General features: G+C 40.5%; 1 protein-coding gene across 4 annotated transcripts in view; it reads left to right on the top strand.

The window, feature by feature from the left end:
* The window catches only part of tnika (TRAF2 and NCK interacting kinase a), a 68,658-nt gene that overhangs the window by 20,440 nt on the left and 28,865 nt on the right, over nt 1–19,353 (top strand). For all 4 annotated transcript variants that reach the window (XM_078276726.1, XM_078276725.1, XM_078276723.1 and 1 more), the window contains exons 3-5: nt 12,034–12,090; nt 13,090–13,215; nt 15,304–15,414. In XM_078276726.1, the coding sequence (XP_078132852.1) occupies nt 12,034–12,090; nt 13,090–13,215; nt 15,304–15,414 (294 nt within the window). The remainder of the gene's footprint in view (nt 1–12,033; nt 12,091–13,089; nt 13,216–15,303; nt 15,415–19,353) is intronic.

The raw sequence follows: 19,353 nt of genomic DNA, 5'->3' as shown, positions 1-19,353 counted from the left end.
ACACATTCCTTAGAATGCAGTCATTTCAGTCTTTTAAGGCTCTGACACACCAACCACGACGGCCGACCTTCGGCAGAAAAGGCAGTCAGACTGACTGCCTCCCCAAGTTGGTGAAAAAAGTGCCTCGGAACACACTGAAGCGACGCCGACTTGAGAGTATGTTCTGCACGTGCGCGAGACGTAATACGTCTCCATAACAGCAGGCGGCACTAATCTGTATTGTCGCCCAAATGTGAATGAAATGAAAATGAAATGAAAACCGGCAGCTGATTGGATGAACTCGTCACGTGGGTCTGGAGACCATAATGGCGGCTCTTTCATGCAGTTGCTGAATCTGTCTTCATTTCATATCGACAAAGGTCAGTTTAAAAGATTTTGAGAGGCGTTCGTCAGGCTCATCCCGCTCGTCATTTCCGAGTTAGCACTCCACCAATCAGATTGGTCATTGCGTCCGACTGCCCGCCTTCCGATTCAATATGTCAAATCGGCCCAAATGGACTCGAGTCGCTGACCTCACCAGACTGTCCGACGGCCGATAATCAATCAGGTTGGTGTGTCAGGGCCTTTAGTCTCACCGTTGGCAGCAACACCTCTGTGGTACGTTCGGCGTGGGAGTACATTACTCATTCCCAGCCTCTCCTAAAAAACTTAGAGCCTAGTGGTGCTTGCTGTATCAGTATATTGCAGTTAGCGTGATAATGTAAATTAATGAAGAATGTAGTACTATATGGTAGCATTAGTGCTAATGGGGGTGCTATCAGAAGGTCTCAGCTGGGAGTGTCTGCAGGCTATAGGGTATGGTTTGTGTTTATCAGTGTGCATAGGGCATTGTTGCAGTTGTTTGCAATTTGACACCATGTCATTGCCTCTTTCTATTGCTGTATTTTTATTTGTCTATCACACACACACACACACACACACACACACACACACACACACACACACACACACACTCCAATCTCATGAGTCCTTATGAATTAACTTTGAACCATGACCAAGGTGGATGTTGCTTGTTACCGTGGGAACAGCAGATGTGCTCGTTCCACCCATGTACAACTACACACACACACACACTCACAACTGCACCTGGCAGTGTGTTCATCAGCCTACATCCTCTCTCTCTGTCTTCCCCAAGGCCACACGCCCCACTTAACCACAATGCACTCCCGCCACCCAGTCCAGGGTCAATTAGCCATGCCTGATGTCAACAGCAATCTCCTCTCTTCGTTTGTCTTTTTCATTCTCATTCTCTCTCTCCACTGTATGTTTTCCAGTCAGATCCCCTACCCTTTAATTTATAGTGTGCACTATAAAGAGCTATTTAGCCAAGGTTTCTTTTCCCACAGTGTGAATTACTGCTCATCAATAGTAACGTCAATAACCTATACCAGCTCTGACTCTCTCTATTATTCTCTATTCCGTCTGTCCTCTCCTTTTTCACAGCATTTAGCTCCACACCTTTGTTTTCCATCCCTGCTCTCCATCGGAGTTTGGCTTCTTTTATTCATGTTTTCTGTTCATCTTCGCTCAGCTGTTTCTTTCTTTCTCTTCCTTTACCCCTCTCACCTCCAGTCCGTGCAGTAAATCAGCTCGGCTGTTCGTTTGACCTCCAGAGCTGCCGGAGCGTGATGCTGATGTGCTGAACCTGCTGCTTTTCCTCATCGCTGCAACCCTCCTCCTCCTCCTCTTCCTCCTCCTCTGTAGTGTTCCCTCATTGGTGCACACTCGCCGACTCTCTTGCTCTTTTATTTGTCCAGTTGTCTGTCTGCTTGTGTGTGTGTGTGGTACCATCAGGGCGGGACTGCTTCTTTCTTTCTGTTCTGGCTCTGACATTGTTTAGGCAGGTTTGATGTGAGAGATAAGTAGGTGAGTGGGCAGGTCAGAGGCAAACAGAGCAAATTAGTAAGTGCATTAGTGAGTTAACCTGTGTAAATGAGCTAGTGAATCAATGAGGTAATATGTTAGTTTGTGGAAAAGCCGTTGTGATGGAATAGTGTTAGTGCTGAAAAAGCAACGTTAGTGTGCAATTCATCTGTTTATATGTGTTGAAGTTAATCTGGGTCAGCCTCAGATGCCTGCCATAAATAAGCTTTGGACACACACACACACACACACACACACACACACGTCTATCTGGCGAGTGGTTATCCTGTTAGAGTTGATTTATTTCCATCAGAGGATGTATAATGATGAGGGCAAGCTTTTACGGTTTCCTGACCTTAGACGTATGCAAATGCACAAACACATGCAAACACAGGCCCACAGATCCTCTTTAGTCTTCTTAAGTACATCATATTTCTTGTCACATGACGATGGACTTACCCAGCTTTGTGTATGCGGCCTGTCTCTTTGTTTTCAAGCACCATCACACCACCATAGGGAGTGACAGATGTGCTTTTGTTGCTTGTGATCAAATGTGTGTGTGCTGCACATCTTCATCACCCAGAAACCGGCTGTACAGGTCGATTGTGCAAGCAGCTCATAACGACTCATAATTACGTTCCCTGTAATTATCATGAGAGCAAACAAGGAAGCGAGGTGACAAAGTATAAGTGTGGCACATTTTGACGTAAGGAGGCAAGTTAAGGTGATAGATGGTTCAAACATCACATGACTTTCACTCAGGTGACCGGTGTCGTGATCGTTTTTAGAAATAAACAACGCAATGTCCCTGACGTCATGTCCTCATTTTGGCAGTTTTACATGACTCATTTTAAGCCAATCAATAATGTTTTACTAATCCTAAGTATTTTTTATTGCATAAACTTAACTGGTCACATTAACATTTCCACTGTGGTCACGTGTTACAGCCACATGTTTAAAACGGCCACTGTGCAGCAGTAAATAGAACGCTCATACCGTATATGTCGTTTTGGGAGTCATTTTCAATCAACCTATTCTGTCATTTAGGTATGAGGATGTGTTGGTGTATGTTTGCAGACTTCTGTTTCTCTTATTTAAACTGCTTTGTGTTCTCTGACCCCAGATTAGTTTGTTTTGTGTGTCCACTGGCTTGTTAATTAGCTTGTTGTACTGTGAGCGAGCAGGTTAATGAACGGCTATATTTCAGACTGTTGATAGATTATTGTTTCAATAGGCTTTAGCAGATAACAGCGGGTCATTCAGAGTGGAATCAACAATTGCTGGCTGCCTGTCACAAAATTCAGCATTTCCTTCCTGCAACCCCCCACCCTCACCTGTCAATAAAACCCCTTTGGACTATTCTACAGATCATTGCTCTCATCTCTCTTCCTCTCATCTTTCTTTTTTCTTTCTTTCATCCTCTCCGCCTCCCTTTCTTTACTACCTCCTTCTCCCACAAACGCTTTGCTTGTATACGTTTCCCTCATCCTCACTAGCTCTCGTTATATCTTTGTGCCTTTTAAAGCTCTTCCTGTCTCAATCCATCTCTCTCCTCTCTTGCTTTCTCATGTGTGAGAGCAGCCTCGGGGTGCTTCTATATTTCCTGGGCAGTGCAGTAGTAGATTGGAATGGAGGCTTTTGTCACTTTTATTTACTGCCTCACTGGTTTCACAACAGCGTGTGCGCTTGCGTGTGCACTCGCACTTGTCTGTGTGTGTTGGTGTGTGTGCGTGCGTGAGCACGAGTGAAAGCGGAATGATTGCAGGTGTTTCAACTGCAATGAGGTGTGTCTGGAAGTATTGCCCTCCTATTTCTTTGGGCTCCTTCAGGCAGAACTCTGTTGGTATCGTTCGTTACCCGAAAGGAGCTTCAATTCTGCATCGCAACTCCAGCACCTGCTGAGCATGCTGGGATTGTAAGCCTACCGACTAGAACCAGTGGGTGTTCATACGAGGGTTGTCTGAAAGTCTGAAATTCTTCAACCCTAACTGTGTGTGTGTGTGTGTGTGTTCTCGCTCTAGGACCTGTCTGTCAGAGAGAGACAGACAGAAAGATTTATAGTTTGATAGCCCAGGGGCACATCACATCCCATAGCCCACTTTTGCCCAATGATACTGTTACTATGCTGACAGGCCCCATGCCAGGAAAGCAAGATTAGATGCCATTCAGTCACTTCTTGCCTAATGTTTGTGCATGGATTACCATAACGGCACAGATTAGGATTATGGTGTGACCCATTTCCTTTTTACAAAGAGTTGGCAACACGATCTGTGTGTGTGTGTGTGTGTGTGTGTGTGTGTGTGTGTGTGCTTTAGCATGAAGTATCTTCCTGTGCATGCAAGGGACATATAAAGACGGATGGTTGCACAACACTACTACAACATTAATAGTATTTGAAAATTGATTTAACAAAACTGATGCAGACAAATTTGTTTTTTTTATGTACTTTGGTGGCCACTATCTGGCAAAATATCATAGTTTAAAGGTTAATATAGGTTAAAACTATGGCTAAAACATGCAGAACCACTGGTGTAGGTGTTTAAACCCTGCGTCATGTAAAGGATAGGCTTAAATCTATTTTTAAATCAGAAAGCTCATTCACTTGGCCATTTAAAGTAAAAATGTGGATGGTTTCCTCTGACCTTGCAGCTTGGCCACACAGCGAGCACACACTGAGGACAGATGCACTGTGAAATCCAGCTCCCTCACTGAACTACTCTTCTGCTCATCCCCGCCCTCATTTCTCAATCACTTCTCCCTCCCTTCCTCCTTTCCTCACCCAATCTCTTCTTCTAACAATTCTCCCACATCAGGATAATAGTCTTATTCCCTGTCTTCTCCCTCTCTTTGTGTGTGTGTGTGACCGTGTACTTTTGTGTGTATGTTTAAGTGTCGTGCCTACTGTACTCTGGCCAGCCAAAACTGTTGCTAGGCTACAACAGGAAGTGTCCTGCATAGTAAATGTGTCCGAGGGGGGGGGTGTCTGCGTAATAGATTTGGCAAGGGCACGAACGTGCACGCAAACAAACAAAATACACACACACTGTAGAAGCATTTATTTCTCACTTGCGCGCAAAATACGCACACACAGAAGCTTTGGGTGTCATGATATCCACCGGCAGGTAGTATTAAGGCAGTGGCGAGCAAGTTGGTCTCGCCTTACCGAGGCTGCAAGCTGAGATTGATGAAGAGATGCTTCACTCTGCAGCCTGTGGCCACATGTGACATTACTACTCTAAGAAGGAAGGAGAGGTGTGTGTGTGTGTGTGTGTGTGTGTGTGTGTGTGTGTCAGCAGAAAAATCTTAAAAGACAATCATTGCACACACAACCCCATCTTCTTCATCCTAAAACACACACATACACACACAGTCCTCTGCGGTACCAAGTGCTTTGCTGACGTTTTTTTACTTTTACTTGACAGGTGCAATTAATCATAATTATGTGTTGATGATAATTACTGGAATAGGCATACTTTGCGTCAGTTTGACGCCTCCGCCATGGTACACAAGGAAGGTGACAGATGAGATGAGAGATGAAAAAGCACCATAATATTGGACGTAGAATCTGTTTCTTATCTCTAGATTTCATTACAGTATGAGCTTATATTGACAACATGATGAGTAGTTATCTGAGTTACAGCTGGATAACTCTTCAACAGGCAACAGCTCCAAGATTGGGGAATTTTAACATGCTGAAAAAGTTCTTGATTAAATGCGATTAGTGTGTATTTACTTGTAGTCTGAGTGCTGTACTAGAACGTAGGAATATCATTAATTCAGTATCATACTAGTTGTGAAATGATAAGTTGTTTGACAGAAAATTCATCCCCAGCCATTTTGATAAGTGATGCATTGATTAGTTAACCACCTTCTGGTTTTGGAAGGTAGTTTGACCAAACAAGCAACTTTCAGATGTTTGCTCCAGAAACTTGCAAGTAGCATTGTACAGTATTTTTGGACATTTTATAGAGACTATTTTTGATAATGAATGAATCATCTAAGTCCTTTCTAAATTAAAATGCCAAATATGTCCAAGTTCCAGCCTCTCAATTGCCTTATGTGATATATTTGGGTTTCTGGGTGTCAGTCTGAGAAAACAAGCAATTTGATAAAAATCCTTTTTGTCATTATTTTCTGATATTTTATTTACTAAAGATCACTCCATTAGTCGATAATAAAAATAATCATTATTTTCAGCCCACGGCAAATTAATGGAAAAAAAAAAACAGAAGTTGAATTAATACTACAATAATTTGACACTTAAAAAAGGAGTATTTATTGCAAGGTTATTTAGTTTAATTGCAGGTGTTTGAGATATATCCACCTTCTGTGTTTTGGCCTGTAATCGACACGTCTCCTTTGGACCGATCATCACAAAAGGCTGGGAGTAAATGGAAGCATTATTGCCTCTGAATTATTAAAAATCTGTGGACTTTGAAACATCACACACAATAAATAGAGAAAGTGGAGTCTATAGTCTATTACCTTTTAGTTTATTGTGTAAGAGAGTGAAACAATAACTATTACACATGCACATGTAGAGCAGATATTCTTAGGCCGGCTGCACACTGCCTGCGTGGCGTGAGCGTGGCGTTTCTTGCGTGTCAGTTGCGTGGCGTTTTCTATTTCTTTGCACACCAGAAACCTGTCTGATGCGGCACTGCTGCTGCTAGCCTTGTCTGGACACATGTATGTTTCCCATTGATGAAATGAAATACCACATTAAACAACGTCGGCAGTATTGACGGCAAAATAGGCTACAGAATGTTTAGTTCTGTATGGACTGGTGCAATATTTGAAAATCGATAATTATTTATTATCATTTTTTTTAAATTACATTTATGTCAAAACCTAGAGACTTTCAAACATCAAAATGTCATTTATGAAATGTATTTGTGTCAAAATGACACACAAACATCTTTTCCTATTCTATTTTGCCTGGAAACGCTTCCAACACGCTTGCGTGTCGCGTGAAAAATAGGCGTCGGTCCTATTTCTAGCATGCACACGTTTTCGGCGCGGCTCGAGCCGTGCATGAGACGTGCGTGTCACGCAGGCAGTGTGTAAGCTCTAACCTGTTAACATGGGAGCCGAAATAAAACGGACACGCCACGCAGGCAGTGTGCAGCCGGCCTTAAACTAAATGAGTGTAAATGATCCTGGTTTCTGAAATCACATCATATTTTGTTGGGTGGAACCATCAGAAAAAGACCTACACTCCATTTCCGTACCGTAGTTTAGGAAACACTGACCTGCAGGGAGGACGCCAAGTAATGACTCCATGATGCGGCTGCCTGAAGGCTGATTGGAGATCAGTTCGGTATCAGTTGGCTGTCTCTATCACAGCGCGGCCATCCAAGCGGAACAAACCTAGTCAATTTAGTCTGTTATCGCTCAAACACACCTGGCCTGGCAGCATTGTGTGTGTGTGAGTGATGTTTTGCTATAATATGGTCAAAATACTTTTACAGGATTAAAGAGGGAAATAAGTGTGGATTGGACACATGAAGACATTTTCCTAGACCTCATTTGAAAAGTCTCTGTGATTGAAGTTAAGCATTTCTATTCAGTATGTGTGTATGTTTTGCTTTGCGGAGACACTCTGTGTCAGTGCTTTGTGGTTTGCAGAAGGTGCTAGATGCATTAGCAGAAGCAAAATGAAAGGTTTGCAGGGAGTCCTCAGTTTGTGTCATATTTGCTTGTCGAGCTCAAACGCTGAACGCTGTTTCGTTGGCATTAGCGTTCAGCTCAGTTATGTTCATGTAGGACCCGCTCTTCACAGGCTGCTGGTCTGAGCTGTGAGGCACAAGAGTGGAGAAGACAGAAAAGAGAGAGAGAGAGAGAGAGAGAGAGAGAGAGAGAGAGAGAGAGAGAGAGAGAGAGAGAGAGAGAGAGAGAGAGAGAGAGAGAGAGAGAGAGAGAGAGAGAGAGAGAGAGAGAGAGAGAGAGAGAGAGAGAGAGAGAGAGAGAGAGAGAGAGAGAGAGAGAGAGAGAGAGAGAGAGAGAGAGAGGGAGAGAGAGAGAGAGAGAGAGAGAGAGAGAGAGAGAGAGAGAGAATCTAGGTCAGAGAGGCAAAGCAGTAACAAACGAGTGGAGGAAGGGATGAACAGGCCTGTGAGGCTCAAAGCTCCTCAATCTGAATGGGACGGATCAGGGAGAGAGTGGGCCATCTTTAGGAAAGAAAGAGAGAGAAGGAAGATGACAAAATGATTTTAATAATGTGTGACATCTTCTCTTTTTCCATTTTTCGTCATTCACAGGGCTGCAGCAAACATTTTATGATGAGAAGTTGACATCACTCTTATGTCTGTGCATTAAGTGTAGAGCCGGAGTCATGAGGCAGTTAGCTTAGCATAGCATAAAAACCTGAAGCAAGGGGAAATTGCTAGCTAGCTAATAGGGCTGGGCAATATATTGATATTATATTGATATCGTAATATGAGACCAGATATCTTCTTAGATTTTGGATATCGTAAAATTGTAATATGGTAAGTGTTGTCTTTTCCTGGTTTTAAAAGCTGCACTGCACTGTACAGACAGTTTATTAAAAAGATAGTTTAGAAAGACAATGACTGTGCCTGTATACGCGACCAATACTGTCTTTATAAACTATCTTTTTAATAAACTGTCTGTACACTTACAAATTTCTCAATGCTTCGGTTTACATGTAGGGACCCTCATTATGCTACCGTGGAAGTATGGTGGTATTTTGAGCCATGTTAGTGGTATAAAATAGCGACTTCTTTTGACTTTACTAGTGCCCCGACTACTAGCGTTACAAGCTAATTAGCGGTTTGCACTAAAACTGGTCCCATTCGATTAGCATGAAAACATATCCCAGGGAACGGTCGACTCGGTACCTATGTGTTATTAACCCCTAGGTTCATTTTGCGCCGGAATTGTCCTTTAACACACAGACATGAGAGTGGCATTGTTCTTCTCATCAAACTCTAAGCAAGAAAGCAAGTAAGTATATTAACCAAAATGTCAAACTATTACATTAAATTGATTGCTTTGTGTAAAATGTTGGACAGCAGTGTAATATGCCCCTCACAAGTTCCCAGAGCTATAGACAATGTCTTCAAATTGCTTGTTTTGTGCAACCAGCTGTCCAAAACCCAAATTAATTCAATTTGTAATGATATAAAACTTGATATAAAACAAGCAAATCCTCACATTAGAGATGCTGAAATCAGCAAATAGTTGGCATTTTAGCTTGACAAATGACTGTTAATTATGTAGTTTCAGCACTAATCATTTTATCATTTGTCCTCCCGACTTGTTTTGATATCATTGTTACACACATTATCCTATTAACTGTTTTGGAAATACTATTTTAACTTCAGATTCATATAACCAAAGACCCACCCCCACCCCCTTAGTTGAATTTGCAAATAAATGAACAGAGTGGGGACAAAGACAGAGCGAGAGATGAAGATGAACAGACAGTGCTAATTCCTTTCTGTTGCTCCTTTCACACTTGGTCATTTAATAAGGCTGGATGACATTACTACTCTAAGAAGGAAGGAGAGGTGTGTGTGTGTGTGTGTGTGTGTGTGTGTGTGTGTGTGGGGGGGTGTTTGCATGAGTTCTTCTGTCTGTGCGAGTAGTGGAGAAAAAGAGAGATCTTTTTGTATTTTTTTTGTGTCTGTCTGTCTGTCTGTCTGTCTGTCTGTAAGTGTGTGTGTGTGATTTTCTGATTTGTAAGTGGCTGTAATTCCTTTGTTGGTCTCCAACAAAGCCAGTCCTTGTGCTTGTAGAATTGGGGCAGTCTGATCCTAATGAGAAATCCCTGTTCAATCTTTCCAGCTCTTTTACTCACTCTGTGTGTGTGTGTGTGTGTGTGTGTGTGTGTGTGTGTCTGTGTGTGTGTGTGTGTGTGTGTGTGTGTGTGTGTGTGTGTGTGTGTGTGAAAAGAGCTTAATTTGCATTGTGCAGTACTGGATTGTGACACAATGAATTATCATATTAAATCCCTAACTTTCATTTGGCAATAAATCTGAAAGTTTTTTTTATTAATTCAAGATGAGCTTTTAAATGAGAAATTTAACTCATGGCTTTAAATTCCCCTCATTCAGGGACCTCAGCAGATGTTGTGGGACCTCAGTCATCTTGTGGGAACCCACAAAATATACGAGTGTAGCGTTTTCTCTTTACTTGCTGCTCTGCCAACAGGAGTTTTTCCTTGAATTAAAACAAATTGTGGTGACTTTTGAAGCATAGTATGCAAGTGAAGCAGTTTGCAAAGCGATAAGTAAATGTACCTGTAATATTGTTTTTTTTCTTGTCTTTTAATTTGAAATTCGACCCCAGTCTAAACACCAGGGGACCTAATGAGCAAAAGCACCCTGTTTTTATCGCTAGTAGAGATATGATCATATCATTATGTTGACCACTGACCAGTTTTGCTACTTTGTGAGAGTGTAAAGGAACAAGTAATGTATCGAGCTGCCTACATTATTTTGCTGTTAATAACTGTATATATTGAATAACCTCCGACTCACAAGCTATTCATCAAGTAAAGTGAGTTTTGGTGAGCCTGTGGCTACAATTGATCCGTCAAAACAACATAAAAACAGAACGTTAAGTGGTGATAATGACAAATGACCAGTGGCAGGGTGCAGAGACTGTCCTGTGACTGTAAAATTACACCTGCAAATGAACTGCAAAGCAATAAAACCACCAACCTTTCTGCGACAATACTTCTGTTCTTATTGTCACATTCCTAGCTTTTGTTTTGGCTGCAGAATGGCCTTTGATTAAAGCCCTCAGGAGGTGTTTTAGAGCCAGACCCTTAATGCCATCTGCTTTATACTGTAACAATTCCATCAAGAAAACAGTCCTGCCCTTGTTGTGTGTGTCTGTGTGTGTCTGTGTGTGTGTGTCCTTGACTATGTGTGTGCGTATTTGTTTGTGCTGCTGCTGCTAAGCCGTTCTCCTCAGACGGTAACTACTAACATGCTAATCAGTTGATTCCAGACAGGTGGAAGTAATAGCCGTCAGTGGTTTTAGCATCTCTATCCCAGTTAGCTTCATTAGCTAATCACAGGAACAGATGCTCTGTTGCAAACCAACCAATTGGGTCTTCCATTCGCCCCTCAGCTTCCAATCTCCCAGTTTCTCGCCTCCTACTGTAGCTCCCCCAGGCATCTTCCTAGCCTCGATACAAGTTGGTGGACTGGTATGTGTCTTTGTCTGGTCGTTTCTTCATCTTGTATATCTGACACACTGTCAACTGTGTTTTTGACTACAATGTCTGATTCTCACTGTTACACTGGCTTGGACTGATGCTGCAGCTACAGGTCAAATCACAGTCACATATTGGGCTATCATGTCGAACATGCAGTCTAATTTCAAGTGCTGTCACTTCCTTGAATCTGGTCTGGGACACCATATTTTCTGTTGCTCTCTGCTGTCAACAAACCATTATTTTTTTAACCACATAAGGTTTATCCAGATAATTGAAAAGTTTGACTTATGATAGAGAGATTTGTCCTCAACTTTTGGTAGCTGAACATATTTCCTGCTAACAAACAATACTGCATCGGAGTCAACCCTAAAAAATGTAAATAAACCTTTCATAAAGTTAGAAAAGATGGAAAAAAGTGATTGTGACGGTCACAAAGTTCTATTAACCAATCAGGATTTAGCAATATTTGAATCAAAATCTGATGAGAGTTGTGGAGGCCTTTGCTCATGTTGTCCTAAAGAAGCAGATTACTTGAGTTTTCTTTTTTTTACTTAACTTTGATTGCTGTTTTCAATATCCAGCCATGAATATTGGATGTTTTAGAGAAATACTTGATTTGAAATCAAGGGGTTTTGGCAGTATCAGAACATTTTAGTAACTTAGTTGATGTCGGTTGTTAGTTCTTGTATTTAAAGACCTGGCAATCAGTTTGGGAAAAATAGCAGTTTAAGTGTGTGTATATATATGTATGTATGTATGTGTGTGTGTGTGTGTGTGTGTGTGTATATATATATATATATATATATATATATATATATATATATATATATATATATATATAAATGTACTGCATTGTCTTGATAAAACTGTTTAATTGACATTGTACCTCTCTACTTTCTTCTTCCTTGCCTTCCTCTTTGCTCCATTTTTTATTTATTTTTTTGTCTCTGACTGTCCCTCTCCTCTCCCTCTTTCACCAGGGTCGCCATGTTAAGACAGGGCAGCTGGCAGCCATTAAGGTCATGGATGTCACAGGGGTAAGAGACACACACCTACACGCATGCACTCGCTACATTTGCACACACGCACAGCAAATCATCTCAAGTGATTATACCACCGTCGACCATGTCATCTAATCATGAGTGATGAGTCAGTGCTGCCGTGTGTGTGCACGTGATGTGGCGGAGAGGAAATGAGGACAGGCCTATTGCCATGGTAATATTAGCTGGATGCATTAGGACAGCAGTGTGGTCTCAGGCGTGTCTGTTAAGCATGAGGGAATCTCAGTTCTATTTAGGGATCCTCTCACCCTACGTGTCCCTGCCAGCAAAACAATGAAGGACTGCAGGAATGAAGCAACAAAAGAACTGATGAATGAATGGGAGCATGAATGATTGAATAAGGAAATACTGTAAACATTATGCAGGTGTTTGATGGGATGAATGAATGAATGAATGAGCAAATAACCAAAGAAACAGAAGTACTGTGTGAACAATGAATAAACAAATAAATTCAATGGTGTATGAATGACTGTGTGTGTGTAAATAAATCTGCTTAAATACAATAAAAAGAAATTACTGTATTAATTGGTGATTGAAAATTAAATGACGGGCAAACACAAAATTGCTAACTTAATGAGCCGCTACTGTACAGAATCAGCTTATTAAAACAAGTGTTTTTGTTTTCACGGCTAACGAACACTAAATTGAAGTAATTAAGGCATCATTTTCTGTGCATAACAAATGAGGAATTACATTTTTAAGTAACCAACTGCCACTGCAGCAACTGCTTTTGGCTACGTGGCAGCAACCCCCTAAAATGAAAGTAATTAAAAAGTAATGCTGTTGTGGATAATTTAGAGCCCAGCTGTGGACTTTGCAACAACAACTTTTTCAGAATGTAAATGGATTCTAAATGCAAATCCATTAACAACTTAATTTCCTTTGCTCTATCACCATCTTGTCAATTGTGGGAGGGGTCACAAATCGAGGTCCTGGTTAAATGCCTGTTGATATTTCTCTTCTTCTGTGTGCCAGGATGAGGAAGAGGAGATTAAAGCGGAAATTAACATGCTGAAGAAGTACAGTCACCATCGGAACATCGCCACCTACTATGGAGCTTTCGTCAAGAAAAACCCCCCTGGCATAGATGACCAGCTATGGGTACGCCATTATTGTGCATTTTTGCAACTCTATGCATTTGTGTGTATAAAACGGAGTGAAGAGAAGACGGCTGTAGTCTCGCAGAGAGCCACAGAGAGAAGGGACTTTCCATTTTTCACTGTTAGATTTATGTGAAAGAAGTAAGTGTGTAGTTTGTTCATGCAGGCAGTGACTGTGGGTTAGTGTGCATTGGAATATGTATATATTCTTAACGTGTGTGTGTGTGTGTGTGTGTGTGTGAGAAATATATAAAGGATCTGAATAATTGTGTGGCTGGCTGGCTGTTGCAATAAATCATGTGTTAACACGATCTAAGGGAGCTCTCTCTTCTCTGATCCTGTAGCATTCATCACACAACAATGGGAGGACACACAAACACACACACACATGTGTGATGCAGTGTGATGTGTGTGTGTGTGTGTGTGTGTGTGTGTGTGCTTGAGCTGTATATTTGCATGCATTATGTTTATGCATATATCAATGTGTTTCTTTGCGTGTCTAAGTATGCATGCACAGCCTGGAGGAGCTTACTTGCCAACTTCCTCTCGGCCTGTAATCCAGAATGATGATGAGAGGAGCTTGAAGCAGGGCCAGAACTGACCAGCTAAAAAATGTTCCCGCAAAATCTCCTCGGATGTGAGAGGAGAGGAGAATGAAATTAGGGGGAATGTTATCACTTTTCTAACTTTAACCTTAATACAAGTTATCACAACATTTAATGTTATAGTTTATTCTTGTACTTACTCTCCTTTTTCAGCTGGGAGATGATTGAGTATTCTCCTCTGATCATGGTTCATGAGGAGCCAGGAGATTAAAACTCATCAAAAAAGTATATAAATATTGTACATCCTAGAATCAAATCAACTTGAAAGATAACCCAATAGAATAGGAGAGGAGTCATGAAGACATGAGGCAACTAAGGATGTAGAGAGGAGAGGGGTGGATAGAATGGACACATTGTGTTTGGGTCAAGAGATGGACTTGATTCATTCATGTGATCTGGTGGTGACCCCGTAGAGTCAGTTATTGCAGTCGTCTCTGTGCTCTCTGCTCTCTGTGCAGTGAAAGAGAGTCTGTAACATGGCTGTCTGTTCATGTGTATTGCTCTCTGTATTAGTAATGCTATTACGGTAATGTGATTATGGGTACTGTGTATTTTCTTTATAACGTGCATCATATTGAAGAAAGAACTTTTTATTTTGTGCACATGCATCAGTAGCAGTCTATAAAAGTCAATACATTGTCAGCACACAAGCCTGACCGATACTGGATTTATGAGCCCGATAACGGCAATACTTGGGAATAATATAAATCCAATAATGATATATCAGATTATTTTTGTGTTAAAGATATCACTGATCTCAGTTAAGATATTTTACATTGGAACAATTAAGTTTACTTTTTAATAGAGCTGCAACAATTAATTGATTAGTAGAGGGACAGAAAATGTATAGGCAACTCATTTGACAAATGCTTAATCGTCATTTTTTTCATGCAAGAAGGCCACAAAGATTTGACAGTTCCAGCTACTCAAATGGGAGAAGTGGCTGCTTTTCCTTGTGTTGCATTACTGTAAAATTAATATTTTTTTGGTTTTGTACTGCCTCGATAAACAAGACATTTAATGACTTTCCCTTGACCTCTTGAAACATTTCCATTTACAGGCATGTTTTATAGACCAAACAATTAATCAATTACTTGAATGGCCAGATAAATAAAAAAATCATAAAAATAATAAAAATTTAAAAGCTAAAACTACAACTATAAACACACAAATAGTGCTGCAAATAAAATATAGATGTATTTAGTTTTTTGTGCATATTTGCCAACATTCACGCCAATACTACCTCTGCTGTGATATTGGCATATACTGTAGTATCGGTTGTTGTATTTCAAAAATGAGAAAAAGATTCCCACAATTCACTGTGCATACATACGGTAAATTAACCACTTAGAAGATTTACTAGCTTTCTGGTAATCTCAGTAGGTTGCTTAATTGGAATTACTGCCTTGTTTATAACAGATCCTAGACCAAATTGCTTCCTTTTGCAGAACAGTCAATCAATAACCAACCTTGTATGTGTTCAGCTGGTCATGGAGTTCTGTGGAGCCGGCTCAGTGACGGACTTGATCAAGAACACCAAAGGCAACTCTCTGAAAGAGGAGTGGACCGCTTACATCTGCCGAGAGATTCTCAGGGTAAGTGGCCATGTTGCCGAGTCATTGTTTCTAGGGGTGCACCGATCCGATATTAAGATCGGGTATCGGCCCCGATATTGGCAAAACAGCTGGATCAGGGATCTGAAAAATTAACCAATCCACGGGCTGATCCAGTTTAAAAAAAAAAAAAAATAATAAGAATTTAAGATTTTTTTTTTTACATGTTTAGAATGTTTGGTAACTGTTTGGTTACTATTGTATGTTTGACCAGTACACTAGTTTGTTTCTACTGCTACATTTTATTTATTAAAATGTAGTTTAAGAAGTTTGATTACATTCTGTTACTATTGATTACTATTTTCGATTTGAATGCACAATTGTTTTTTATATAACAAATAAATAAGAATTCAATACATTACATCTATGTTATTTTGTCTTTAGGAAAGTAATGTTTAGTTAGCAAAGTGTGGTGCCTTTAGCCTCTTCCACATGGTGGAAGGAAGGTAGAAGGTAGAAGGTATACAGTGCATTATTAATTCAACAATGGTATGGGATCGGTATCGGGTATCGACAGATACACAAATCCCAGGCATCGGTATTGGAATCGCGACTGAAAAGGTTGGATCGATGCAACCCTAATTGTTTCAATCCTATACCCGTCCTGCATGAAACAATTATTGCTTTCCTCCTGAAAGCATGCAACTGGGAGCTGTGTGGGAAAAAAAACCCAGCTCTGTGATAATGTATAATTGCTGTAGAAAGCATTCAGTTCATTTATTTATTTTTATTATGGAAATTATGGCAACATTTAGCTGTGCAGGTCAGGAAAAACAGATCAAATCATCGGAAACTACTAGAATTAACTCTGACACAGCATTAGTCCAACTGTGTATTTTTGGTTTATTTTTATTTCAGTTCATATGTTTACACCTGCATACTCCCGGCATAGCTGGACTGTGCATGCTGCCCGTATTTTGATAGCGTATTTGTCTGTATGTATTGTCTGAAGAGATAGCGCCAACAAAATACAACCAGGCATTCATCTACAGTAACATGGGGGCCTGGATTGTAATGAGAGGGTATTTGCTGGACCCACTTGTCCCATATATTGTGTATCTTTGCGAGTTTGTCACAAAGTGTATGACACAGTTGGAAACATGGAATGTCTTATATCGCCTTTGCTGTTGCTTCAACTTTGGATTTGGATACTCCTGCCAAAATGAGCAACCCAATGTAGGCTTGTTAGTGGGTCCCATCCAAGTCTTTCCAACTGTCCCAATACAGTTCAAGTAGGGAGAGGGACCATGATAACTTCCCATTTTTCAGAAGGTAACTTGTTCACTGGAGGCTAAGAGAGAACATAATCTGCTGATGGTTGAGAGACAACAGGAGGATCAACCCCTAATAGTCTTATTCTCCTCCTCAACATTCCTCAGTCTCCCACGCATTCTGCTCTATGTCACTTTCCCTGTCAAACAGCTGTGACAAAACCTCACTGGCAAAAAAAAAAAAACTTTGCTTAGAGGTCATTTTCAATAAAGAGAATAAAGCAAGAGCCCACGGAGCACCAAGAGAAATGGTTTAGAAGGCTGCAGTACAAACTGTTATGTTTGTCCCTTCCCTGTATTGTGTGGAGTATCATTGTCCTGGCAGGAACCATATTTTTCCTCCCTCATGGTGTGGGACATATCAGAGGTTCTCGCACAACTACAGGTATGGTTATGGCAGGTTAGGATCCTAAAATGATTATAGATTTTAAAAATTGCAAGTGATAGTGACCTCAATATCAGCCAAATCAACCTAAACAAATGTGTGTAAAATGTTCATATTTCCTATATGTTTTAGACTGCTAAAACAGCCTGGGGTCAAATTTGAACCCAAGGAACACCCATGTGTACAAAATACGTACAGGACATTACCACATTTCCCTAGTTGTCCCCATTAAATAAGGAAAAGTCATTCAGTATGAACCAAAAATGATGACAAGCACTTTTTTTTAGAGACCTTAAACATTGATTTGACAAGGATAACAGGAGGGTTAAACCAACGAAATGGAGAATTTCCACTGGAGATCTCAATTAATGGGTACTTATAAACACAGCCATAATAATGTAAAGATACATTTGCAATTCTCTAATGTTGGTGCTCTACTTCCAAAGGTACAATATACATTAACTCGTCGTTTCAGCTCAGGACACAGTTCACCTTTAGTGCATGAGAATATTGAGGGATCTATGAACTAATGAGCTGATCTTCTAGTTGTTACTTTCTTTAGTGTTTAAAATGTCCCCTGTGCAATGTAAACTACTGCAATAGCTACTGTTGTAGTAGAGTAGAAAATAGGATAGTGTGTTTCCCCTGTTTTCTTAATTAGAATCAGGGCACTTAAAGCATTCTGTAACACTTTACTTGAAGGTATCTACATAAGAGTGACATGTCACTCTACCCACAAAACTCGAACCCTAACTATAACCATAACTTGTCATGAAAAAAAACGAATGACACTTAGGCTATGTTTAGACGGAAACGATCTGAAGAGAAAACGCAAAAGTGGCATTGCGTTCTCACTTTTTATTCCGCGTTTAGACGAGCGTTATGGGGGGGAATCTGCGTGCATATGGTGACGCAAAAGTGTGTGAAATGCGATCCACCACGTCCGCGTGCATGCGTAGAACCTTCCTTCTACTTGTCTCCCTCTCCTCCTCCTCTGTCCCTCTCCTCTCCCTAGTAGCGCGAAGCGAACAACAAAAGCTGATAATTTTGTCTGGACAGACAAGGAGGTGGAGTTATTTCTCCAAACAATGCACACACAGACACACACAGACACACATGGCACGCACACGCACTCACACACACTTGCACAGTGCATTTTTACCCTTTAGACGGGAACGCGACAGTGGAGCGTTTTTAAGATTTCCACTCTGGAGGGTGGTTTCACTTTTTTGCGTTGTTTAAGCCCCAAAAATGCCTTCGCCAGACACATCTGATAAAATATTTTGTCGTTTCCACTAACGACTAAAATAATTGTTATGTCATAAACGTTCATGACTTGTTTATAATGTTTATGACCGTGTCATGTCACTCTTATGTAGATACCTTCAAATAAAGTGTAACCAAGCATTCTATCATATCTAACATAGGAAAATAGACTTCTCAGGATCAAGCCATTTCTCAAAGATAGTAATATTCTTCATTCCCCGGTTTCAAACTTTTACACTTCTTTTGAATAGATCATTCTTTTACTAATAATGAGTGACGATCTTGAGGCAATGGATTTTGCCACTCTTTAAATCTCATTTAATGTCATACCTGCTCTGTTCTTTGATAGCAATCAGCAGTTGCTTGTGCTTCATGGTAACTGGGTTTTGGAGTGATGTAAAGGAATGAATGTAATCTTCTTGGGAAATTGTCCTCATTCCCCACCCCGCCCCATCTTATCTCTGCTATCTGTTGTGCTTTTTGTGAGGGCTAAAGCCTAGTCAGTTATACGCAGTGCTGCTCTGAACTGAGGCAACAAGGATTTCCTTTCATCCACTGTTATTTCTTTCTTTTTTTTACCCCTCATCTTATTTTGTGCTCTCTGCTTCCTCTCTTCCTGCTGTGATTTGGTCTTGTTTTTTTTGCTATGTGCCTCTGTCCCATTATATTTCGTCTCTCTGTCTTCATCCCCTTTGTCTTCCTTTTATTGTTTTTTTTGTTTTTTGTTTTTTTAATCTTTTCTTGTCTTCCCTTTTGAACAATTTTACTCTCCCATCTGTCATTTATCTTCTTCTCTTCATTTACTTATTTCAGTGGCTTTACAGTCAATACAAGAAACCTCTCTGAAGTAAGAATTATTAAACTATTAAAGCATAAATACCGGACACATTGTTGTATTTTGCTTGGATTCCATATGACAAAAATCCTTTAATTATGCATTTAATCTCCAAATTCTATTTGATTGATTAGAGACAACGTGCCTAAAATCACAATTGTATT

This window comes from Sander vitreus, chromosome 20 (genome assembly GCF_031162955.1).
Source record: "Sander vitreus isolate 19-12246 chromosome 20, sanVit1, whole genome shotgun sequence".
NCBI classification, from domain to species: Eukaryota; Metazoa; Chordata; class Actinopteri; order Perciformes; family Percidae; genus Sander; species Sander vitreus.
The sequence above is the reverse complement of the archived record's forward strand: the minus strand, read 5'-3'. Positions and strand labels throughout refer to the sequence as shown.